This window comes from Struthio camelus, chromosome 1 (assembly GCF_040807025.1).
Source record: "Struthio camelus isolate bStrCam1 chromosome 1, bStrCam1.hap1, whole genome shotgun sequence".
Classification (NCBI taxonomy): domain Eukaryota; kingdom Metazoa; phylum Chordata; class Aves; order Struthioniformes; family Struthionidae; genus Struthio; species Struthio camelus.
The window spans coordinates 63,533,474-63,560,458 of NC_090942.1; the positions used below are offsets into that span (position 1 = coordinate 63,533,474).

A 26,985-nucleotide genomic window follows, 5' to 3' on the forward strand; every position below is an offset into this window, starting at 1 on the left:
TTTTTCTTGATCTCTCCTATTTCCTTTAGGAATGAGTTCAGTATCAGTTTTGAATTTGACTACTTTGTGCTTTGCTCTTCCTCAGCCTCTTGCCCCCCTCCTTTTTTTTTTTTTTTTTTTTTAAAGAAAAGGTACCTGAGACTCTCATCTTGCTTTCTTTAAACCTATTCTTCCCTGAAACACAGGGCTCAACATTGCATGTAGTACCTAGCAAGAACTAGGTCATCCACTTATAGAACACAAAACTAACCTTTCCCCTTATTATATTTCACCTCATTCACACACACAACCCACAGCATTTTTTTTTAAACAGGCATAACCATGAAGAACAAACAAGCACAGGAGAGAGGTGAGGAATACAGGAGACTTCTCATAACAAGCAAAACAGTAACAGCAGCTGCAATAGTTTATTTTCCAAGTTGCTTGCAAGGGATGACTTGCTTCATTTTATTTCTGCTTACACTGACGTGAACAAGTCATGCAGGCCATAGGGGACAGGACAGTTGACCAGGTGCAAGTCAGTATGGGGCAGACATAATCTCTCCTGAGGTGCTTCTCCATTCTCCCTCCCCCGCCCTCCCCCCCCCACAACGTGGGCAGTTTCTGAGGAACAAGCCAAACCACTCAGAGCAAACACTTAGGGAAACATCTCAAACAAGCCAAGAAAAAACAAAACAAACTGAAGTAAGCCCTAAGGCCTGTCCTGTCCTATCCTATCACCATCATCCCTCCCCCCAGCTTGAGGGCCCCGGCCGTGGCCACCGCAGGGCGCCCCTCACCACCTCCCAGCCTCGCGCTGCCCCCCCGCGAGCACCTCAGGGACAGCGCGAAGCCGGGGCACCCCCACCCCGGGGCACCCCGCTCTTTGCTTAGAAGAGGACCGCAGCTCCTACGCCCTCCCCCAGACTTTAGCACCCCTCTCCCAGCCAACTCAGTCCTCCTGCTCTCCTAGGGGAAGATACCTGCGTGACTAGGAGGACAAAGCCACCAGCGCAGCTCAAGCGCGAGACCGCAACTGCCCTCCCCGGCGGTTTAAATTTAAATCCTCGGCAGCTGCCCAATTAGGGAGCGCGAGACCGCTGACCCGGAAGCATAGGGCTGCCGGCACCGGGGTGGGAGGCGCTGCCAACGGTTGGCGGGAGAGGCGGTTGCGCTGCCGCCGGTGCCGCGGCCGTTGGGCGCTTTGGGGGCCGCAGAGGTGCGTGCAGGGGCCTCGGCCCGGGGGGGGGGGGAGCTCGGGGCCTCTCCCGGCCCAGGAGCGGGGCTGGGGCCGGGGCTCGCCTGGCTGGGGCGGGCGCGGCCCGGGCCCTCGGGCGGGAGGAGGCAGCGTGCTGGGACGTTAGCTTGGCGTTAGCAGCTGGGCTCCGAGGGGAGGAGGAGGGAGCAGGGGGCTGCAGTGGGGCTGCCGGGCACCCGCACGGCTCAGTTGCCGGAGTTGTGTTTCCTTAAGGAATTAAGCTAAATAACCTCGAGGAAGTTTTTAATTAAACTGGTCTGGCAGTCTGCGTTGGTGAGATATCTTGCAAGTCAGAAAGCTACAGGTGGGGTTAAAATTTGGCCTCAGAAGAAACATAGCTGTATGTAGGACTTGGCCGCAGTATCACTGTGGTGGCGTGTCATATTGCTGAATGAATGAAAGAGTGCAACTACGGAGAGCTTTTTTGTGCCTTGGTGATGTCCGTGGAAAACCTGGGTGGTTCCCAAGCAAAAAATTCAGTCTTTGATCCTGAGACCTGCAGACTGCTAGCTTAGCAAAATCTGTCAGGGCTCTCAAACATAAAGCTATTTCTACACGCTGTGTGTAATTAAAGATATGTTTTCCCAAAAGGCTTAAACTAATGAGAATCTGTCCTGGGGCTGGAAGGGATGATTCTGTTCTCTGTTGTGTATCTCGGCTCCCGCTGTATTAGCGCAGGAACCCAATTTACTTGAAAACTGGTTGAATACAGTAAAGTAGTAAGTTGTGGACATGCACACTTTTTTTCTAGTTGAAAGTTAGCTGTTTTGCTGTTAGAGGGGAACTACAGAGGCTCTGTCAGCAGTTGGGTTGGCTTAAATCATGAAACTGTATTTTCGTGTTCTGTATGTATTCTCATTTACGTTGTGTGGCCCTGATTAGCTCTGCTTTTAATTAAACAAATACTATCTTTTAAAGAGACACACTAGAGAAGAGAATTTGAAGGTAGTGATGCATCGTTTGTTGTCTCTTTGTTGGAAATTGAGCAGTTCTATGTGTGACTCTTCTGATGTGTACAGTGCCTTAATCTCCCGGCACTTTTTTTGTCTTAGTGCTGATTGTCATAATGGCACAAAATTTGCCATTATTGCTGAAGTCAGTAGAGACAGCTTTGAACGTATATAAGCGTTCTAGTTAATATTTTGATTGATAGAATTACATATTAAATCTATATACGCTGAGCTTAAATACTGCTTTTGTGTTCTTTTTAAATATGGTATTATAGCAAAGTTTGATTTATGCCGCAAATACTTTTATCTTTCTTTATGCAAATGTGTAACGATTGCTTTTTCAAACTTTATACGTAGGTATATAGGTCTTCATCCTGTAGAAGACGTTGATACCCTGATTTATTCCCTTGAAAATGAAGCAAGATTCTATTAGAAATGCTGCTTACACTGTGGATTGTGAAGATTATGTGCACGTGGTAAAATTCAATCCATTTGATTGTGGAGATGCATGTTCGCTAATCGCATATGGTGGCAATAATTACGTAGTAGTTGGGACTTGCAGATTTCAGGTTAGTTTGTGTTATTGCTGAGATTTTTATTAGTTGCCTCCTGAAACTTACTTTGCCAGCACCTCTGGTGCACAAAGACCCAAGCTGCTTTCCTGTTTCCCCTCACTCCATTTTACCAGGCAGTCTATTGACTTAATGAGTCTAGAGTACTTATTCTCTGAGAAAATATATATTTTTGTATATATATATTTTCTACAAGTTGGTTATAACTAAATATATCACTGTGATCTCAGTGAGAATGGTGATCTCACTGTGAGATCATCATTCTGCTGGTATAAAGTTCTTTTTCAATAGATTGCAATGAAACAGTAGTAGGCAATCCCATCTGTATCATCTCTTGGAAATGTTGCTGATTGCTACCTAGTAACTTAGGTGGACAGCTTTGAAATGTATAGCCTAAGTTTTGCTGTTCATTGTGCAAACTATTCTTTTTTGTCACAATCAGCTCCTTTTTTTGCACGCATATATTGTTTTCTGTATATATGCTATTTAGATTTAACTCTCTTCTAAGACTTTCAGCTTGTCTGAAAAACAACAAAGTTTATAACTATTTTGAAGCTATAATTAACATTCCTTAAAAGAAAAACTTAATATAGCAAAGACTGTGGAAAGTAATTACCTACCGTATTTTTTGTTTTCCAGCCATTTTTTGCCTTTTTTTTTCTTTTGGATCTCTCTACAGATTGTTAGAAACTAAGATATGTTTTCTTACCTCATCATTTTTTAGAATCATGTCATGGAAGTTTTTACATCAAAAAAAAATATTAGACAGGATAAAAATATATAGTACACAGTATTAATTTTATGAGAATTTTTTTGCCTAGGTGCTTGAAATTCAATAGGAGAACGTTCTTATCTTTGGAATTTACTTCTAAGATTTTTTTTCTTGAACTCCCTTCTCTATTGTACAGTATTATTTTTGCTCTTAAATATCTGACGTAACAGTGTAGCTAGTCTATTATCATTTTTTCTTAAAATATTCTGGTTAGAAATTTTCTGAAAGGTACCTAATGCTAACAAAAAATCCCTATTGCGCTCTGTATTGTTCTCTGTGATGTTTTTGGAGTAAGTCTTGAAGGGGACATAATCTAAAACTCTTGACAGCCACTGGTACAAGGTATTTTTTCCTGTAGTTCTCATAACTTCTCTTTCTCTCCACGTTTGGAGTTGTTGTTTGGGGGTTTTTTCCTACTTCTTTTTTTTCCAAAGTAGGGGAAGAAAATGCTATTCTGTCCTTCCCTTTTCAGGAGCATTGAAAACCTCGGGATAATTTCATGCTTCCTCAGTTAGGTCCCACCTGGCTTCTACTTTATCCACAGAGAATATGGAGGGGTTCTTTACATCAAAGCAGAATCATTACCTTAAATTTTTAGAGGTATCCTTCGGTTACTTTCTCACAAGCTTTTCAGTAGACATTGCCCTTTGAAGGAATATAAACTTTTTTAGAGGTCACCTGCTTCATCGAGTCCCAACTCTTGTCTCGTTTTTGCCACCATCCAGTGTGCTCGCTTCTGGAGAGAATAGACGAGGCAGTAGGCGCAGGCAAGTTAGATGACAGAGTATATGTTTCTACCCCTTGTTGTTTGAAAAGTGATATTCTGGAAGGGACAGAATTATTCCATAATGCAAAATGAACTTGGAGAGAGGATAGACTAAATGACATGCTTGGTTTTGTTCTCATTATGTCTTTCAGTTGCAGTGTGTATTTTCTTACCATTCTGTTATGAATGGCTTTAATTATATCTAAGTAGATATTACTTGCCCAAAGGATGGGCTCACTGTCTGTGTAGCTTGATTTTCTGACTTCTGTCCTCAGCATTGTACTGTGGCCTGAGACCAGCAATCATTTCATGTCTTTTTAAGCGTTTACATATTTTCAAGTAAGTACTGTCTTTATGTTCCAAGTTTTTAGTGTGAAAGGGTTACAATCTAAAAACAACAACAACAAACAAGCAAACAAAAAACCGGTAAGTCTAGCTTAAAAGCCTTTCAATTTCATATCAGTCTGAATTGTTAGCAGTTATAAAGACACTGTTCTGGATTAGCTCACTATAATATATCCTGTAGGAGGAGGATGCTGAAGTGGAGGGGATGCAGTATAAGACACTAAGAACGTTTCATCATGGAATCCGAGTTGATGCCATAGCATGGAGTCCAGAAACTAGACTTGATGCTTTACCTCCCCAGTTAAGGTATTTAAACGAGACGAGTACAACAAATCCTCATCTCTTATCTGTTTGCCCTGATTCCTTAATATTGAATTAAGTTTAAAGCCTTTGGGTGAAATCTAGCTTGGTAGAAATCACTGGCACAGTCTGATCACATCACTAGAACAACAATTTCATTCTTAAGGTCATCCTTGTTTTTTGTCCTATCACCTCATCTCCCAGTTGAATTTGGAGGGGAAAAAAATAGTATTTACCACCGGTTCATTATTTTAATGGTACTAAAATATAGTTTGTCCTTTCTTTATATGTCTGTCAAGAAAGAACTCTTAGGAACTTTACTGTGGATGAAGCTGTCATAATGTCCTGTCCCTTATAAAGTTACATGTAACGTTCAATGTAGTTTATGCTGTGTTTAGGTGCAAGTCAAATGCAATTTGTGAGACCAGTTGAGCTGTAAACCTAGAAACAAGGCCAACTGTTGAATTGAACAAGAATTGAAGTGTTCTCAATAGCTTGTAAGCCTCTTCAAAATTCTGATAGTTGTTTACTGTAGCAAGCTACATATTTGTACAGTCTTTTGTTTAAAATATATTAAAAACTGGTTTATGGACTTATGTTTAGGTATCTTAAAACACTACTAATGAGGTGAAATGGCCTCCAAGGTAAGTTTCAGTGGCAGCTATGAGACTTTTCTGTTAATTATAGTTGATTCAGACTTAGCTTTGTAAAAAAAAGTTTGTGTTTCTTTCCTTTAAAAAGTGTTCTTGCCATTCACACATCCTGCGCTATACATAAGCTCCAGTTACAATTTTTGGGTGCTTGCTGCCCAAACAATTAGATAAATCAGAAGATAAATTAGAAATTTTATCAAAATACTGATTTCCTCCTGCATGTCACTTTTCATCTTTAACTCGGTGTGGAAATTTGATAAGGGGGCTACTGTGTCAGTGTTGGTTGACTAAAGAGCTTTTCTGTGTCCCATGATTCTAGATTTGGTACTGCAGCTTCTGATAGGAAGATAAGGCTATTTACTTCAGACCTTCAGGATAAGAATGAATATAAGGTAAGAGGACTTGTTGTTGTTGTTTAATCTTTTACTGTTCACATTAAACAACTAAGCTGATTTAAGATATTTCTTCAGTCTTTAGTGGAGTCTAATTGTTAACTGCCCATCTGTCCTATTTTGCCCACTCTTCTGCATGAGATAGATCATAGAAGTATTGCAGATCCTACATTTATCGTCTCCATGGAAGACTGTTGTATTGTATATGCTTTTCTGTCATTAAAAGTGGGAATAACCATAATAATCTGCTATATAGTCTTTTGTTTAAAAAAGTACTTGGGCAACAATTTAACCCAATTTTGGAAAAGCAAGCATAGGCCTATGCATGGTCTAAAGTATACTCATAAACAGGATATTTTACAGATGAATTTCAAGCACCATGGTAGAAAAGGTTGTGTTGCATATGGAAACCTGTAAAACTTCATAGACTCTTTTTAACAACCAGGCTTGATTATTGCGATCCTCTATGAGGAAAGAATATTTAGCAAGTTATTTCTGTCACCATGGATGTGGAAGTTGCAAGGAAAATCTTTCATACAGTAGCAAATTTAAAGAAGGAATATTGAATTTAACTCATATTAAAGCCAGCTACAGAAAACATGCCCATAGGCTGTCAGTTGTTTATTTCTGAAGCAGAAATAAAGTAAATGTCTACTTTAAATACAATTTCCTTTTCCTCTTCTTTCAGTACGGATGGTAGTATTCTTAAATCAGTAATATAAAAGATATGAGGTCTAGATGCTGCCTCCACTTTATAAACTGAAGATTTGTTTTGTTTTTAAACATCTGTATCTTTTTAACGCCTATGTCACTCTCATCAATAACTTGAACATGTACATATTCTTCAAAATTCTGCCTTTGAAACAATATCCTAATCCAAGTACTAATATTAATTATATAGTCATGTTAACCAGTTTGAATTTTTGTTGAGGTCTCAGCCAGGAGCGAGCAAGTATTAACTATACTTTAAACAACAACAGCAACAAAAAAAAGTAGGGGAGAGAGCTCCTTCTCGTTTAGTGCTTTGGGGTATGATAGAACCTCTGTCAGTGAGATTTTTTTTATGTAGTATAAAGGGGAAGAGATTTGACATTCCATTGTGTTTTGGTAATGCGTGTTGTTTTGGTAATGCGTGTTAGTAAGACAATAATATCCGTCATACAGAAAGTAAATGAGCCACAGATGTCACTTATGCAGTCGTACTGATAGTGGAGTGAATAAAGCCATGGCCTAAGAAGTAGAGATGGATGTTACTGGAAAATAGAACATCTTTCTTTAGAGAAAACGCTTTCTTTGTTACTTCATACATTCTCCTACCCATTTCCTACTTTCATGCTTGGTCCATCATCTAGTATGGCTTTGTCACCCAGGCAATGGGATAACTGACATAGTTGAAAACAACTTTGGCACTTCTAGCAAAATATTTCTGTAAGATTTTAACATTGTTTGCTTGTGAAATGGTATCTAAATCACTCCTTACCAAAGCGATCTATTTATATAATACTGCAATTTTTTTTTGTTTGTTATTGCGGATAGTTGTGACTCAAATCTTTTAAGTTTCTTGTCACACATTTTTAAAAAGTTAATATTCCTGTTATGTCTATAGCAATTTGAGAAATTTATAGATCTATCAATAAGCTTACAGAAGAAAAAGAATGAATGAATTCCTTAATGACAATGGAGAGGATATTTGGTTAATGAATGGAAATAATGTGCAAGAACTTGATGATACAGGCTCTAAATTCAGCTAGCAAGTTCTTTATTTTTTTTGGTTTTGGATTCATGAGCAGCCTGATGGAATGTCTGCTAAAATCAATGAGAAGTCTGTTGACTTCAGTGGACCATGATGCCATGGATGAGTGTTGTTCTTCCCTAGTTGCAATAAACATGAAAGCTGTTAATTATTTTTCTTGGGTGCTAATTAATGACCAACAAATTTGTGTGGCTTTGCCTAAAATTGAAAATAATAACAAGGATAGTTTATAATTTCCATACCTCTTACTGTTCCCCCATCATCTGGTCTGTAGGAGAAGGTACTCTTCTGCACCTTCCAGAGCAGACTTCTCTTCATGCCTATACCAGCTTTCAGACTCCTGCACATCAGCGTGAGAAACAGCCCAGACTAAGACTAGAAATTCTCAAGAGATCTGCCATCCTGCTCAATAGGAACTCGTTGCTTCCAGAGAAATAATTAGTATTAAAGCATCACACAAGCGCACCTTTGATAATTCATGAATTTAAGCTTTTAAAATACAAGTTCAAATAAGCAAGCTTATTCTAATGAAGAAATCTAGTAAGCTGATTATTATTAAGTTATTATTTTAAGTGCCTGTTGTTTGTAATTGCATTCTAATCACTTTGAATATACTTGATGAGACAGTTCTTTTCTAGTTCATTGTCAATATATGATCGAGAAGAGCAAAGAGGGCAACTCAACAGCACAGTCTACTCAATGCTGTTTTTTCATATTGGGATTTCTGTGATGGGTTACTATTTTCCCAGTTTGGACAAGGTTTATTATGCAGTAGCTTTGATTAGATACCTAGAAATAAGTTTGAAATGCTGCTTTTCCTTTAAGGTGACAATTATTTTTCATATAAAAAGGTTCTTCAGCAAATAGGTTATTCCACCTTTAGGACTTCTTCCTGTCTGAAATGCTGTTACTTGCAATTATGAACTTCTACTGCAAAAGCAAGTTCATTGCATAACACCAAAGAATTTTTTTTTTAATGATAGGGAGTGTGCACAGAGACTACAGATGATGTATTAATACAACACATATTGGACACAAGAATGTGGTATTTAGGCTGAGCAGCCTCAGCTGTATGTACGAGCAATTTAGGAGTTATTTTGCCCCAGAAGGAAACAAACAATCACAATATCTTAATTATTCAACTCCAGTTGATACGAATAACTTACTGAAAGTGTCTGTTGAAGCAGATAAAAGTATCAGAGTTTGATTTTTGTCAACTGAAGATATCATGGAGGAGCAGTGCTTCTCCATTTTTGAACTATGGAAGACTAAAGATCATTTGATGCTTATGCAGGACCGATGAGAAGTTTCGGCTCTTGGCTTTGTTCATGCCGAGTCTATCACTGGACTTAGTCTATGAACTTCATTCAAGGTGCACTGAGACTAAGGAAAAAGTAAAAATCCATACTGTTAATGAATCAGGTTTAATATTAAAAATAACGAGAAAACGGCTAGAAAATATGTACTTAATGGTAAGCTCCCTTTAGTGAAAGGGAAGAATGTAGACTAGTCTGCTTATACTGATGAAAATGATATTTTTGAGATCTCTTCTGGGGTTTTTTTGGCAAAAAATGGGGAAAAGAATATCTCAGGGTAGTCATCTTAAATTTGTTATAGCTGGATGATCATTGTCCTATATTCTTTTTGACAAGAAAAAAGTAAAACCTCACTCAGGTCTAAAATATTTGCAAATCTCAGGTGTTCACAACTTCTCAGTTAGCTATGTTGAATTGACTTAATAAATAAGCTTGATACACTAGTTTCCTAGTAACATGCAATTGGAACCTCAGGGAAAAACTATTTCATAAACCTGGGTTTGAAATTCATGATGAACACATGGATGACTGGTCCATTGTGCAGTGAACACTCTATACATGGGATTTTCAGAAGTACAAAATGTTCAAACACAACTGAAGGAAGTATGTGACTACAGTTAAAATGTAATCTCTGAACATTTTGTCTTTTATAGTAAACAATTAGAATGTGTTACTTCTGGAGGGAAGTAGAAAGTAATCTCACAGTTTTCTCAGTGGAAAAACTGTCTTGATATAATTATCATCAATGAACTTCAAGCATACTGAGCTTTCCATGTTGTCAACATGACTAATCCAAAATTCATGGGTTGGATCAAGCCCAGAACAAACAAAAGGTAAAATATGACTGATAGATCTTCCTGAAATCTTTTCTTCTTTTTGAGGTTTTCATTTGGAAATGTGTTTTGGCTGCTTTCTCCCTTCTCCTGCTTCAAATTTTGTTTAATCGAAAGCATATTTCATCAGAACGGTACAAGTAAAATGAGGCAAGATGTTTGAATTCAGAATGCTGAAAACTTTCAGAAGGCTTGCATTTATGTCTAAATAGTTTAGTGTTATTTAAGGATGGATTAGTTTTAGTGTGATCCACTATGTTTTAATAAAATCAATAGCTATTGGAAAAAATTAGGCTGGCTGCTGAAAATGTTTCTATATTCAATTGACTAGGCTGTCATAAAATTTTTAGAGAAGGGTCTAAACTACCGTGCGTGCATTACAAATTAGTTTTGGTTAGTGGAGTAACTCTTTTGAGGAACAAATATTCTTAGAGAGTAGATCAAAGAGAGTATTCTTAGAGAGTAGCTTTTCCTTTGAAAAAGCTGCGAAAGTGGTTATTTTCATTCCACCTTGTTTTTCTCCGCAACCTCTCCACGTCATGCTTTTATCCAGATGATGTTTTCCTCTTCTTTTTCTGATGCCTTGCTGGCAAAACAAGAGCAGCCGTACCTTGAGACTTAATCTGTGTGACTGAAGGGTATAGTACAGTAGCAGATATAACAGCTATGTATGCATATTTGGTTTTCTGTTATAAAGTGCATAGTTTTCTGTCATAAACATCCGTAGATGTTGAATCTAAGGATCAATACATGATTTGTCTCATTAACAACAACTGCTATCTTAACTAGATACAAATTTTCTGATAAGACTAGAGATGATCTAATCTTACCTAGGCTCCATGTGAACGAATTTTGAAGTACTTCAAATTTTGACTGAACCCTAAATGAGAAGAGTTTTGCGTGCTTGCTTAATGCTAAACGTGTGTAAGTTCTGTAATTCAGTTTTAGTTTTTGAAGTTACTTTAAGCCTCCAAAGATTACTGATATCTGTAGATAAATATAAAGTACTTACATGGAATTGATACTAAAAAAAAAAAAAAAATTGATATTTTGGGCAAGATAGTTGAAAAGCCTTGAAAATATATATATAAAAAAATCTATCCAACTTTTAGTTTTTACTAGAAACTGTGGGACTCCATTCAGGAAAGCTGTATTGTTAAGTTGGGTTTTGTTATGGATAAATTTCAGTATTTTGAAACAAAAACATCATGATTAATAAATTTCAATCCAGAACAATAATGTTCACTTTGAAATGACTTCATGTTTACTGATACAACTGTAAAGGTTTGCTTTTTGACTGACAGTTCATATGTATATTCACGCTATGAGTGCTTATGTCCTGTTATTTGAGAATGGATAATCGTAACTTCCCAGTAAAAAAGTGTATGCTATACTATGTTTTCCTTCATCTCTAGTACAAGAGCATATAAAGCAGAGAGCACAAAGCACGATGTCTGCTCCTCTCAAATGCTTAAAAGAAATTGTGCTTCATTGCTGAAGAGAAGGATTTTATATGGCTTGCTTGTTGTTTACATACTGTTGCTTTCTCAGTTTTAATTTTCTTAAAGGTTTTAGTATGCATCATCCTCTGTGTTTCATCTCCTTTCACTGACACTTTTTTCAGTTTTTTCTGAAAGGTAGCCTTTTGGTCCTTAGTTATCTTTAATGGACATCTCTTGAGCAATGTGTGTGCTGGCTGCTTGGAGAAAGGGCATATACCAAACAAGTGACTGGTTTATTGCTCCCTCAGGAAAAAACACTCCTGTGGCTTGCAGTAATCCCCAGTAAGAACATACATGAGCACTATCATTCGGAGATGAGAGTTACTAGCCAGTAATCGGAGTTCTTTAAGCTGTGTGAACCATGTGTACATTCACTTCCTGCCTGTTTTCCTCTTTCTAAGATTTATCCTCTATCTTAAAAATTCTGTGGCTGAAAGGAAGATGGAACAGTTCTGCTGTGATCCACTTAGTGTCAGGCAAGAAAATTAATCTGAGTTCTATGGGAACTACAAGGAATAGCAGGTCTGTTCACCCACAGTGTGAATGTAAACATGAACTAGACCTCTTAAAGAGCTTCAGTTACTGGTAAATATCTCTTTTTTTTTTTGTTTTTTTTCCCTCGCATGTAAAATGATAGCTTCATTTCACACTTATACATCTTTCCTTTAATGGATCTATTAAATACGTTGCAGACTGTTGGAACAGTCAGCTCTGTTACTTTTATCTTAATGTTAGGAATTATTGTATTTCTTTTTTCTGGTTGACAGACATTTGATGGCCACTCAGATTACATTAATGATCTGGTGTTTGCTCCCAAAGAAGGTCAGGAAGTTGCAAGTGTGAGTGACGATCATACCTGCAGGTATGTATTTTGTTCAAAATATCACTGAAATAATGCTGTAGAGTTTTTTGTGTTTTCTAGTGGGTCTTTATTTGAATTCATTGTTTGGTTGTTGTTTTGCTAGATGTGGACCCCCCCCCCCCCCATGGGCAACTTCTTGAACTAATTAGAATAGTTTTCTTTTCATAATTTCCATCTTGGAATTACATGCAATACCATTTCCCTCTGGTTGGGACAGAAATAAGAGGCCCGAGAATAGGAGAGACAGGACACGTGTAGCTCAGCACTGTGACCTGTACAGACTTTCTGTTCTGTCATCAGATAAGTCAAGTTCAAAACCATATACCCATGTGAACTTGTTAGCTTACCCAAATTTATTAGCCTTACTAGGAGATTATATAGCCTAAGAATATTACCATACTAATACAGTGATATTTAAGCAATATTTAAGTTCTGTTTGCAAATGAAAATAAAGGGGAAATATGGTTAAATACTTTGGAAAATATCGATTAAAGTATTTTAGGACAGGAAGTTGCTTTTTCGTGTCAAAAGGTTCCCCCATCCTCCTCGTAGTGCATATGAATCTATAGAGCTGCTATTCTTCATCCCTACAGTGCAGCTCACAGTTGGGGAGAGCAGGGGAACCGCTGTGCAGCGTTAGCAAGTCATTGTAATAGTGAGATACTTTTTTGAAAGTGTCGCCTTTGACTTTTCTTTGAGATAGCTGGGATAACTGAAAATTTGGCTCAATTAACGAACTATTTTAGTTTTTCTGTGATTATGTGGGTTATATATTTGCTCTTTGAAGTTACCAGCTCATAAATATATAAACAAATGTTATATAAATAAACAGGTAATGCTTAGAAAAAACTTTATTTTTTTAAGATGAGCTTAAAAAAAAGAAGAAGAAAGGAAAAGCTCTTCTATTTGAAGCAAGCTTCTACCTGCTAAGAGAGAAGAGAAGAGCTTGGGGATGATTGCTCTGTGTATGAGATTTTTCTAATGGACAGATCATCAGCTGGTATAAATCACAATCTAGCAGCTTTAGTTGAGCTACACTATCTTAAATGAATTGAAAATCTGAAAAGCCTGTGATTTTTAACACTCCTAGGGAACTCAGAAATATTACTTTGACCAGTAGGCAGACTTTCTGTAGCTGTCCTGTCTCTCTTCCCAACAAAATCATTAGGAATGAATAGTAGAAATGTGCGATTTATTCCAACTTTGTTCTGATTTATATCCTATCCTTGATTTCTTCATCAAATCTAAACTAATACTGTATGTTTGTTTAGCAAAGAGCTGTTTCAGAGGTTTTTTTTTTTTTTTATGAAATGCTCAGTGTTCATGGGATGAAAGAGATCTGTTTTAAAGCAATAGTCTACTTGATATTAAATTAAAAGGAAATGAAAATGATATAATTAAGGTATGCTATCAAGATTTGAACTTAGTAACTTTGAAAAACGTTTTATGCAGTAAACCATAAAGTCTTTGGTTAAAAGCCATGGGAAATAAATGGGATTTTTTTTGGCTACTTGAGTTCTTATTTTTTCCATTCATGCATGTGGAGCATGAAGACTTTTTTATTGAATTTAAAGGTTACACTTTCAAAGCTAATGGAAAATGCATTCCCTGGGACTTACCAAAATCATTCCTTACTTACTGTGTAATTTGCTTCAGCAGTAATGTAAGAAGAGGAATAATTTTTCTGTCTGTACTGAATTTCTATCCTGAAATTTTTCTCAGAATACATCATCTATTAATTCGTTTGGAATGAAGTACTTGAACAATTAGTACAAGAGTACACATTTTTCAGCATTTGCATACTGTTCTGTTAGAGTTTCACTCTTAGGTCTTAAAAATGACACAGTTAATATCTCAGCGTATAGATCTCACATATACAAACATCTTTAGATATTTCCTAGTTTTCACTTGCCAGTAAGGTTAGTGGAGATATCTAAAGGAACTGGTAATGGATTGCCTTAATCTAGGTTAATTCATTTTCAATTTTCATGCATTAAACAATATGGCCACAAGCTTCTGCAACGGTGACATCTCAAACCTGGGTCTGGTCATTTCTTGGATGGAAGACAGTGTAGGTTGGATACTGCATGAAGAGAACATGGTAATATATTCAAAGATGTTTTTCCCCTTTAAAATGTTACTATGGAGTTCAGCATTTTTGTCCCAAGGATGGCTGTATTCCAAGATGGATGAAGCTGTTCACAAGCATATAGTTAATACATCTTTGGCAGGATACTGTTCTTTCACAATTTTTTTTTTTTAATACTAGATTATAAAGTAAACTGGTATTGAAGGATAGTTGCCTGTATTTGACATTTGTATGTATTTCAAGATTGCTTTAATCTTTCATAAAAATTGTAGAGAAAATTATTTTTAAAGTTTGATTGCAAAATTTAAGAGAGAAAAACTGCTGTTAAATTATTAGTTTAACAGAATTTTGAATCAGTTTAGTGATGTCGTGCATGTACAACATGCAGTAAAATTAAAATAAATATAAATAAAGCTAAACCATGTGTAAATATAAATAAAGGTCATCATGTGGTGTGCATAAATAATTCAAATTTAGGATATTTGTATGTTTCTGCTGAGAACCAGATAGGGTCATAGCAGTAAACAACAGGAAATTTGCTCTTGAATCTTAATATACCTGGAAGTAGGCAAGCAAATGACTTCAGTTTCAAAAAAAACCAAGTCGATTTGAAACAGTGCTCAAATTTTTTTTTCCATGATATAACTCTAATTACTTCTTTGTTTCAGTTGCACAGAAATACTTTATAGATTATTTTGAAACTGAAGTCATTTGCTTGCCTACTTCCTGGTATCTTAAGAGCATGTTTAATGAATAAGAAAAGATCTTTTACAGTAGCTTAAAGGAATGTTTCATATAATTTTTTAAAACGTTGTTGCAGCATTACACACATCTTTGAACTCCTGCATTAAGTGTAGGAACACATGCATACCGCTCTGCTAATGGAACTGCGTTTGCAACTCCCTGAGCACCACTCTCTAAAAGATTTTGTTGTTGGCTCTCTTCATTATGATTTGGAAGCACAATATAGGAGGCTGCAGGGATTCAGATGTACAAATCATTTTGTTCTGAAATAAAGCCTCTGCAAAAAGAACATAGGAGATGTTTGGAAAACAGCATGAGCTTAACAGACACCCCTCAGCTGTTTGTAGTTCTTGCCACTATCTAATGTTGCTTGAATTATTTCCTGTAAAATATCCTGTTTAAAAATCACTACTCTCCTACTTGTGCTAAAAAATTAACCTCTGGTGGCTAAGGTGCAGGCTATCCTGACCAGACTGCTGAGAAGGGACTTGAATCTAATTGATACCACCTCATACCCCACCCTCCTATTGAACTAAAATTTTTTTGCTGTCAGTGTCAGGCCCTTAGTAGTGGTAGCATGGGACTCTGTCATGGTCACCAGGTCATCAAGTGCTGGATTGGCTCCTCTCTCTTTTTTAAAGCAAGCTGAGAAGGATTCACCTCTGTTTTTATTATTATTTATTATTATTTCTCGAACTACATCTTACTCTCACTTTCTCTCTTTTTTTGTGTAACAGAAAAGAATACACAGTTGACACATTTGCTGCTTCATCTGAATGTGGTCGCTCTTTGTTTCCTTTCTGAGTTCGCTTAATGACTGTTGAGTGACTTATGCCATGGCTCATGATGCTTCATTTAAAAAAAAGGACTTTGAATTTATTTATCAGTCACTGTCAATTTCAGTCTTCTCTGTGTCATGTATCACAAATGCCAGTCCATCAGAAGGTTAGATTTGCTCCGTGGACAGTGTTTGATATAGCGGGAAATTAAATTAACTAGAGTCCCAAAATTTACTGTAGTGGGTTTTGTCTTTTTTTAGGGATTTTTTTCACCTGTACTGTATTTGTTTGGATGCTACTCTCTTGTCTTGGTTATTTTGTTTAGATCTCTCTATTTCTAGACAATATGAATGAAAGCAAATGGTGACTCTTGTTCCTTATTTTGTCGTGTGTTCTTTAATTCAGTGCCAGCACATGTTGCTTTTGGGTGTTACCTTGATAGTTCAATGAATGTTTCGGTCTTTGGCCGTGTTAACAAGCTGCCGTTCTCATTGCTGCCTCCAAAATTCTATCTTATTATTATCTTCCCCTTCTTAGCAATTTTTGCCAAAATTACCAAAAAAAGTATCTTATTTCATGTTATTATATCTTTAATTTGTTTGTTGTGATATAATTCCCCAGTATCTCATCATGTAAGAAATGTCATATCAAAATATTTACCCTTTCTTAGGAATGCTAATTACATCTGTCAAGCTAGTTACACATTGTAATTGATTAAAATAAAGGAGGGCTTTGGATTATTTTGAGAATCCAGTCTTTGACTTTGCATGCTTTGTGTAGGCATCCTTGTATGTCCCCTGAGTGCAGTCTTATACTCACGCGTTAACCAGTCTCCTGCTACGGTATCCAGCAAACTTTAAAGAAGGAAACTCCAAAAAATCACTTTCTACATCAAATGTTTGGATTGTTATTTCAGTCTCGTCTTAAGTGTGGATGAATAAGATTTTGATTAAGAAGTCTTCAAAATATTCAGATAAATTTATGAAATGGTGGCTATTTCCTGTGCAACGTGTTATGACTTATGTTGAGGGTCACGCAATCCTAGAAGTTAATCTAGCCTATAAATTGTTATAAATTGAAATCATTTCATTAGATTTGTTTGGCAGTTACCTTATATTTTAGAAGCTCATTGGCAGAATTGAAGCTGAGTTGCTCAATAATGGTCATCTCAGAGGCATTTAGCTTTAGGTCTACATTAGGAACAGTAAGCTGATAGATACCTCAGGCAGCTAATTTCTTCCTTGGTTGGAAGGCCACAACTGAAGCTTTACATTGTTGCAGAAAAATACTGTTTAGTCATTGGCTTTGTTTCAGACAACTTTAACGATATTTCAGTGGTAGTAGTATTTGTATAGTCCCTGCAATGCCTATTAGTGACAAACAGTCAGCTGAAACACTTCCGATAATAGATTTGCAGTTCCATTACCTCTCCCACCTCTACTATCATTGCAAGTGATAATCACAACCACAGCCCACAGTTATTAGTAAAAAACAGATTGTTACTTGAATATCAAAGTAGGTATTGCAAGATGCAAGAGGGAAGAAACCTGGCTTTTAATGCTGAAAGTTTCTAGTGACTACTTCTTTAACATTGACATTTCCTTTGGCCACTAAAAGAAAATGGTGAACATGGATCGCTTTCTGAAAGAAGAGTATGTAGACATTTACTGTAAGGAGAAGGCTTTTATTTTAATGGTTCAAAAGTATATGAAAGCCATACCACACAGGCACAAATTTAGAGACCTATGTGCTGAGTCGGGAGCCCATTTAAGATAGGTATGCCTAGTGGGCTAGTGCTAGGCAGTTCAGATAAATTTCCTCTTTTTCCCCAGGTAACCATTCTTGTGGCACCCTTTTTTGCAAAGTGCGCTAATAGGGAGCGCGAATACCTAAGTCTGCTCTACGTTCTGCAGTGGGGAACTGTTAGCTGGGAAGTGCACTGTGTTTTATATATATTTAAATTCTTTATTTTAGTCAGTAAAAGAAAATAAATGACTAGTAATTACAGTTTATCTTTAGCATTACATCTTTCTCTTTGTATGAATGCTTAGAATCTCTGTCCCCAGATTGTTTATTAAATAGCCCTGTGTATTTACAGTAGGAAAGCAAACAGCATTCTGAAAGGTCCTTCCCTAGGCAGCGTTGTATATTGTTTCATTAGTTCTTCACAACCTACTCACACATTTAAAGAAAGCCCTTGTGGAATCCAGGCACTTGTCCTTTTTCCTAAAGGTCAAAAAAGTATTCTTGGTGTTAACACGAGGGTTAAAAGCTTGGATCAATGCACTGCCTTTCTTGGGGAAGTTCACCAGAATTTACAGTAGGCTTTCATCTCTACAAAACCGAGTTTTTTAAAAACATATATTTTTGAATCCGTTTTCCCACTACCAAAAAGAATAGAACAACAAACTAGGGGAATATGATGGTGTGAACTGAAGCCACATAGAACTTTTTCATATAAATGTAGTTATTCCATTGGAATTTCTTTCCTCTTGCAAAAGGCGGTCTGGGATTTTTGCAAACCTGAATTGCTAGTACCTGTGCTCAAATGTAACGCAGAAGGACATGGACATCTTGTAGTCTGATATTATCATTACCTGGGCATCAATCCATTAACTAGGAAGGAAAGTGCTGCTTTCTGCCACCCTTTTGCAGGACCAAAATTCTTCTTGATGTACTTCATCCACATACCTAGCAGCCTAATTTTGACTGGCTTAGAAAATTTGAGAAGAGAACGCTCTGAAGTGATACTGCTGAAAGCCACTTGCTATGTCATTGATTTATCATTAGTAACAATCTCTTTATACCTTAACAAATAGAACAACTCTTTCCTTATTAGTACTATTGTTGAGCTGTATACACTTGTTATCTGTCTTTTTTTTCAAGGAATCACCTTGTAGCTGTTCTGGAGCACTGCCTTCCAGTAAAACCAAGCTGTTGCAGGGTTTCTGTCTCATTCTTCCTCACTCTCTCTAGTCTGAGTTATCACTTGGCTTTTTAATTATGTCATCACTCATTCTTTCTTTCTGGGGAGCATTGGTGCAACTTGCAAGCTGGACTTCTGCAGTTCCAGTTCATTCTTCTGTTCTTTCATGTCCCACCCAGTATCCTCTTTAGATCCTTGATAACTACCTCCATATGGACTTGGCAAAAGACCTGAGACACGGCCAGAGTTGGTTGTATTCTCCACAGTAGTAACCAATCTCTGCATTTTCATTTTGTGAGATCTTCCTCTCCTCACTCCTTGTGCTCAGTGACTTTGCTGTTTAACATGTGATCTCTGTAACAGAACTCTTCCTTCTCCTTAGTCTTCTAAGCTTTTCAGGGGAGATAGGACTTTCTCATGGTTGTTTTTTGTTTGTTTGTTTTTGCTTTCTTCCTAATTCTCTGCGGTCATACAGTTTGATGTGTAGAAAAATGCATGTTCATGACTTTTTACCTTGTCTTGCATTGCTTTGGCTAAAAATATCTTCACTATAATTGAGTGTTGTGTGTTCATCTGCAATGTTTGAAGGTGCGTAAACACATCACCTCTCAAATCATTTTGTTAATCTTCCTTTCTGCACGTCTACTGGAGATATAAGGAAATTCCTCCATGGAATATTTAAGTCAGATATTATAAAAAAGCTTATTGGACATTTTTAAGAGTAGGTCAGACAGTAATTGTGAGTAATGGCTTAAGTATAGTTGATCCTGCTTTGTGGTAGGGAATTGTAGTAGATATCAAGGTTTCTTCTAGCTCACAACTCTGCCCCGCTTTTCCCTACCCTCCCTTAATGAACGTTGCAAATCTTACGATGAAAGAATTCCTTTTTTCACTTCTGACTTTAGGAGATTTGAGAAGCGCCTGAGGGTTACAATATGTTTCTGTTCTTATATTCTTTCCAGTTATGATTTTTCTCAGTTAGAATTCGGTTTTGCGCTTTAAATAAAATAATTCAGTATTCAGAAAGTCAGAACATAAGGGTAATCTCTGTTGCCACAGACAGATTTTCAGATAGCATAATGGATACTTTGCTATCTCTAACAGAAATCCTTTCTGTGAAAAAATCACTGTATATGTACAGCATGTCATCATATTTATGCAGATTACATAAAATATAGTTGTCCCAATGTAATTAGAATATTTCCATGCTTTGCGATAACTGTAGTTGTCATTTTTTTGTATCATAGGATACAAGTAATGAAATATTGGTACCTTTCTTCAGTGGCATTTGCACATATCTATAATCTTGTATTAGTTTAAAGGCTGAGTACTGCAGCATCTAACTTCTCGTTCCTTAGTTATCTAGAAATGAATGAATTCACTGAGCAGATTACTTATTTCTGAGGTTTTTTTATTATTCAAATTTTGTCCTCTATTTGAACTTTGGTTATTCAAATTTTTCCCTTAAAATTTATCGTGGCAGCTTTTTAAAGCCCTTTAACAACTCTACACAACAACTTCTGGTAGGGGGAGGAGGAGAGGGAAGAGGGTGGCACTGTAGGAATGTTTGGAGAAAAGTGGACTCTAGTTTGCTTTGGTATAAAATCGTAATCATGTTAGGAGAGTTTAATGAACATGCTTGTTCTATAATACTGGATTGGGAAAATAGAAGAACAAAGAAAAAGGAGAATGGGAGACAAGGTGCTCAAACTTTATAGATTGATTTACAATGAAAAGAATGTGGAAAAAATGGGAGATTTTATTTTTCAGCATCTGCAACTGCATTGGTTAAGATTTCTGAGTAACTGAGTAACTGAAATCCAGTTTGGCTAAAATTTTGGTCTTTGCACATTTGTTACTTGTGTGAGTCAGAAATACTAAAAAAGAGTTAATTGAATACATATGTAACTATAAACTGCCATAATAACATGGACTTCATGCATTCAGTCAAGGATCTATTTTGATATATATTGCCTGTTTGTTTGCAAAACTATTTGATATTATGTTTATTATCAATAAAGAAGTAAGAAAATATAGAAGAGTGGTAGTTATACCTTTTTTTCCCCTCTCTTATAGGGCTCATTACTAACAATTTTACCATTCTGGCAAAATAAGAGATACAAGCTTGGCATTTTATAAATAACAAAGTTAAGGAGAAAGCATAAATTTCTGTCTCAACACCTAATAACCTCCTTCACTTCAGGGAAGGAAATATGAAGGCATGCTCCCTTGGCCAAAATGATTCACCATCTTCTATTATATCATAATTTTCTCCCTGCACAGTAAATACACATGGAAAGTGTTGATTTGACTTGGACAAATCTACAAGGCAAAATTTCTGGCAGTAGAAGAAAGTATTGTATGTTTCTAAATTACCTAATCAAGTAGATATTTCATTTTTTAAACACTTGTCAGTTTTTTGTTTTGCCCTCCCCCCCCCCTTTTTTTTTTTAATAGGGACACTGATCTTTCAAGATTAGAGACCCTGTGAGTTTTACAAGGAAAACAAATATTTGATCTGTTGTGGTTTGGCATAAGAAGATAACATTGTTCATTAAATATATTTACTTTATTCTAGTATATTTTGTCTAGACTTGTGATTTATTATTTAAGAGTTTTTTGAAATCTCTTAAATATAAAGCTGCAAGCACCCTGGTGAGATATAAACTGAAGAAGTCTGGAGGAAGTCAGCAAAAATGCTCTAGAATAAACAATAATACTCCACTCAGCTGACTCTAAAGACTAAGAAGAACGTTATACTTAAAAATTTGGCCTTTTCTAGGTTTTTCATCTCTGAGAGGGAGGACAGATTTATATATTTCTGCATGAACATGTATATAAATTCTATACAGACTTGCAACTGGGGTTGCTATTCACAACTGCGATGTCCTTGTCCTACAACTGAGCTACTGATTTTGTAGGAAGAGGAGTGCCACTGAGGAGTGGCTGAGATGTGAAATAGCCTCAGTTGTGTTCTCATTGCATCTTATAAACTGATTGCTCATTAACACTCCTTTGGAATGCGTGCAGAGCAAACTTGCTTATCACCAGACCTAGTGTTGGTGATTCAGCATACTCCTCCCTGTTAATCAGTATTTACCCGATATTGTTGGCTGATTTATTTTATTTAACTGCCTGATATGTACAGTAGGTGCTTTTAAAGGAAAAGGTTAACCAAAACGTGATTTATTTGTTGAAAGCTTGCCAAGGCTTTCTGTGGTCTAATGTACCTTTGCCACAGATCCATTTCTTTACCTTAGCTTCATTTTTAATTTCTTATGTTTCCGTTACTCAGTCTTGTCCTTCCAGGAAAAAAAAAATCTAAATTCATATATTAGACAAGCAAAATGTTTTAGTGCATGGTCTAATTATCCTTTTCGTGGTAACGTGGTTGATTTAAGTTGCTTGCTACTTCACCTTAGTTTGTTTATATCAGCCAGACAAATACTAATCTTCCTGCTTTGTGTTGTCTCACTGTTGTTTGTGGTGTAGTACAAAGGCTACAATATTGAGTTAGGAATATAGTTAGCAGGTATATCTAGATTTTCATGTCTAGATATCTAAACTTGTCAAATCATTTGGACATTATCCACTCAAACAGAGGGTTTGCCTAATTTATCAATGTTTAAAATACTATCTTTAATAACATAAACATTTAATTTTGTGCAGTATAGTAAGTTACTGTCATGAAAGTTGTATTTATTATGAAATTTATTATTATAATTTATGCTTAACATAATACATTGGTACTCCCTTTGTTATCTTACGGCAAATGTTAAATAAACTGATACCTGTCAGTCACCCCTATTGTCCTAGCAGACTGTTCATAAGTACTTGGCTGTAATATGATACTAAATGTGAGCTGTAATAATAGGATAACTAGGTAATCAAAACAAACATATTAATCATAGAGAGGAAATACATAATTAGAATTTAACCACATGCATCTTCTGACTTCTAAAAATAACGGTTTTTGTTCTATGCATGATACCGAGGAAGACATCAGCACCCACTGCTTTCATTGACTTATCCTGAAGTATTAAGTGACTGCAGATTTGATTCTGAGTGTTCTGTTAGTCTGTTTCTTCTTCAAGTGATAAAAGACAAATACCAAGTTTCATTTGGTCACTTCCCTTGTTAAAACTGTGATTTTATTGGAGCACTGAAAGTTAGTGTATTTGCAGTCAAATGACAATAAATAGTCTAATACTTTACCTTTTTTTGCTTTAGGGTCTGGGATTTGGAAGGAAATGAGAAGGCCCATTTTGTTTTGCGTTCTCCTGGAATGAGTGTTTGCTGGCATCCTGAGGAGGCTTTTAAAGTTGAGCTTTGCAGCCTTTTCTTCCTTTAAAACAACATGAGGATGTGCTTCTCTAAATTGACTCATTGATGCGATAGTAAGATTGAAGTTTGAGGAGCCAGTGTACCTTTTAACTGCATATTGGTTGGATCTGCTAATGTGAAGTCACTACAAATGAATACCCATTTACTTCCATTCTCCTCATCTTACCGTCAGTTCCTTGCTCCTCCCCTCAAAAATATTCCTTCTTGATTACATGCATCAGTTGTTGATAACGGATCTGCTGATAATGTATTAACTTACAGTTACCAGAGAAGAGTTCAAGTTTTTCTCAGTCTTGGTGATAAGCTCCCCTAAAGCAAGCCAAGTTTTGAAAATTATCTGGTTTGAAGTTAGCAAGGGATTTTGTTTTGTTCTTGCTTGAAATATATGAAATATGTGCTGAAAGGTGAAAAGAAACCAATAGACTGATTTTATATTTATACGTCTGTTGTCCTGGGAAGAATTAATTGGCTGATACATACCAAAGTATTTAGCTTTGTTAATGGTCTAGCCCTTGCAATGTTGAATTTATTCTTTCTGTTGTACTAGTCAATAACTGCCTTAAGCAGCTACAAATAACAGCTCAGATTACCACAACAACACACACTTATAACATAGAAAAGTAGAAAAATAAAGTATCAAAATATTTTGGTAGCAATAGGGAAGAAGGATCAGTATTTTTATCACGCTTCCCACCAATATCCAGCCTTCACTAAGAAAACTGTTGAATCAGGTGGCATCAAATTGAACGTGTTCACTGCTGGGCAATTTAGTTAACTAAAATTACTAGATTAGGCCTAAACTTCCCTGCAAAATTTTGAAATATTACACAGATCTACACATATTAGCTTGTCTTTTCCTTGACCCTTATCAAACAAGAGGCACAGTTTTCTTGCGAAGGAAGAGCCCTTCAGAAAGCTAGTACAACTTTACAGGCTGCTGCTTGCTTTAAAGGTTATTGCAGGTCAAAATGCTTACTGCACCACATCTATTAGATTGAAAAACAAAATGTTTCTGTGACAGCTTTCTTTTCCAAAACAAACTTGCATGTTATTTGGGAGGGTGTTTGTTTTGATGCTTCTTTGCCTTCCTTAAGTATTCTTAATGGCCTTCTGAGAGCATCATTAAGAAAAGCTCTTTCATCATTTAATCAGGAAGCTCTTTCTACAGTACTTGACAAACTACTTGAATATATTATATGGATGAACCAAAAGATGCTATGCAAAATCACTAAACATGAATCCAGATTTTTACAGTTAAACTGATCAGTATTGTTGTTTTCTTGTACAGCGCTATCTCAGTCTTTGGACTCAGAACAGGAACTTTTTTGTTTTTAAAGTCATAACTTTTGTTTTAAAAGCACAGGGCATCTATGGTTGAGAACTGGGGTTTCTGGGTGCCAAAATTATATACAAAGATATACTGAAGATGTATATAGTTGCATAAAACCATGTAATCATGTATATATTATATAACAAGTATAGGTTAAAGTGTGTTTTATATATATGTATAAATATGTACACCCATATATAGATCTGTATATTTGGTTGAAGAGTGTTTAGGAGAATGTCTTCTGGTACAATGTAAAAAATTGTACTTATTTTAAATCCAAATACTAATACTTGCTTGACGATATACTAGGTTTGCTATTAGAGTAGAAAAGATATTAAGATTCAGTTTACAAAGTCTTCTGAGAATGCATTTTTTAATTTCTCTTACAGTTGATGGTAGCAGAGAAGAATGGAACGATACGATTCTATGACCTGATTACCCAGCAGGCCATTCTGTCTCTGGAGTGTGAACAAACGCCACTGATGTCAGCCGACTGGTGTTTAAAGAATCCTCTTAAAATTGGAGCTGTTGCTGGAAGTGATTGGCTAATCTGGGACATCGCTCGCTCCAGGTATCAGCATAACCAGGGGAGAGATTTCTTTATTCTCTCCTTAAGTAGCACATGAGGTGATGTGGCCACTTTGCTAATTGCTTAAGTGATGGTGTGCTATGTATTGCATCACCTACTCAGTAAATAAATGAAAACTCATCAGGATTTATGAAATCAATATAGATCATTCACTGACATTCCTCATGTTTCATGTTTATTTCTACTAGTACACATCTGTTTAAAAAAATAAATAGGAGCATGGTGGTTCTTTTTGTCCATTTGAGACAGCATCTCTACTGTTTACGTCTCATTGTAAGTTTTGTGCATTTGTCTAATTTCATTTTAACTTCTAAATCATATATACATAATTACTGAACCATAATAGCTGAAAAACTACTTCAGTTTTCCTACTCCTAATTGAGGCGTTAGCCACAGTAACACTCAGGTTTTCCCTCAGCATCTTCATGAGCAATTTGCCCCCTTCACTGTTTAAATGATGTGCCTTTGGTACTTACAGTATAAACTATGGTTGTGTGCAGAACAGTTTTTTACCCGAAACATCTGTTTTAGTTATCCACAGGATAAGAGACCTGTCCATGTGGATCGAGCCCGATTATTCAGGTATAAGTGTTGTCTCTGTTTTGTATTTTCTCTCTATATAAATATACCTATATGTGTGCAGTTGTGAGTTTAGGGACCCAGTTCTGTCTCACTTGAACCATTTTTAGGGGGACCCAGTCTATAAGCTTAGTGACACTTGTGGATGACCAACATTTAGTGTGTATGAATAAAATTTGCATGCATTTACTCTGTTTCAACAGTGTGCGTAAGGGGCTGAGTGTGGTGCATTGTTTAAAACGAGCCATTTCTCTAAATTGAATTATTTGGTGTCAGTGGTGGCTTCACACAGTTAACCTCAAGGGAGAGAACTCAGGTTTGTGTGTGCTCCTGGTAGTCTAATGGTGATATTTGAAAGCTACGTTCATTTTATTCCTAGATGGTCCCGAGTGAATGAAAATTTGTTTGCAACCACTGGCTATCCAGGAAAGACAACTACTCAACTCCTGGTTCATCATTTAGGACATCCCCAGGTAAATTTTTGCATTCAGCTATTTGGATGGAGTTGCATCTGTTCACTTTAAATCAAGCTGGTAAATAGTTACAAGGTACAAATAAAAATTAGACAAAGCTATCTAGAAATGCTGCTCGGTTTAATTGTTTTGTTTTCTCATCCGTGCTGACAGGGAAAAAAAACACTGCATTTAACCTGTTGTTTAATACATTTTTGATATTGCTAATTCTAGAGAGACTAAATCAGCTGGTCTTGCATTTTGCAGGTTCGAATTAAGAATATTTTAAATTGTTAATGAAAATATATCCAAAGACAATGCATGTAAAGCATAGGAAGTATTTTGTTGTCGCTGAAGTCAGTCAGCATGCATCTGTAAAGATCACAATAAAAATATCTCAAAAAATAGTAGTTGTGAGTAACAATAACAGGAAGTAATTTCATTTGAAATAATGATGATAATTGAAATTTTTTTTATTATGGAACATTTTGGTGCATCTTATTAAATATGTAGCAAGTAGCTGCTGAAAGTAGGTAGCAGATGATCAGATTTTTCAGCTTGATTCCTGTTGTATTTTAACCGTATTTGTTAAGGGGTATTAAATCTATGGGGTTTATTTGTTTATGCAACTTGGTATATGTGGTATAGTAATCATTTATATGGTAAATTTTATTTATATTTCTCTCTCTGTTCTGTCTCTCTTTTTCTTTTAAGCCCATTCTTACTGGCACTGCAGCTGTAGGATCTGGTTTGACATGGCACAGAACTCTTCCATTATGTGCAGTTGGAGGAGATCATAAAATTTTCTTTTGGGTGACTGAAATGTAAAATAAACATTTGTTTTGATTATTAAACTTTACACCATAATGTCCTTTCTGCAGTAAAACATAAAGGAATTTA

General features: G+C 36.3%; 2 protein-coding genes across 3 annotated transcripts in view; one reads left to right on the top strand and one right to left on the bottom strand.

The window, feature by feature from the left end:
- Nucleotides 1–1,095, bottom strand: part of PARPBP (PARP1 binding protein) — a 54,551-nt gene extending 53,456 nt beyond the window's left edge. For both annotated transcript variants that reach the window (XM_068944588.1, XM_068944599.1), the window contains exon 1: nt 963–1,095. The gene's annotated coding sequence lies outside the window, so the exon portion shown is untranslated. The remainder of the gene's footprint in view (nt 1–962) is intronic.
- Nucleotides 1,064–26,985, top strand: NUP37 (nucleoporin 37). The gene is made up of 10 exons (XM_068944611.1): nt 1,064–1,198; nt 2,545–2,756; nt 4,824–4,948; nt 5,915–5,987; nt 12,159–12,253; nt 23,022–23,112; nt 24,855–25,036; nt 25,586–25,636; nt 26,013–26,106; nt 26,800–26,985. The coding sequence occupies exons 2-10, from the start codon at nt 2,601–2,603 to the stop codon at nt 26,911–26,913; spliced, it is 981 nt and encodes a 326-aa protein (XP_068800712.1). The 5' UTR covers nt 1,064–1,198; nt 2,545–2,600; the 3' UTR covers nt 26,914–26,985.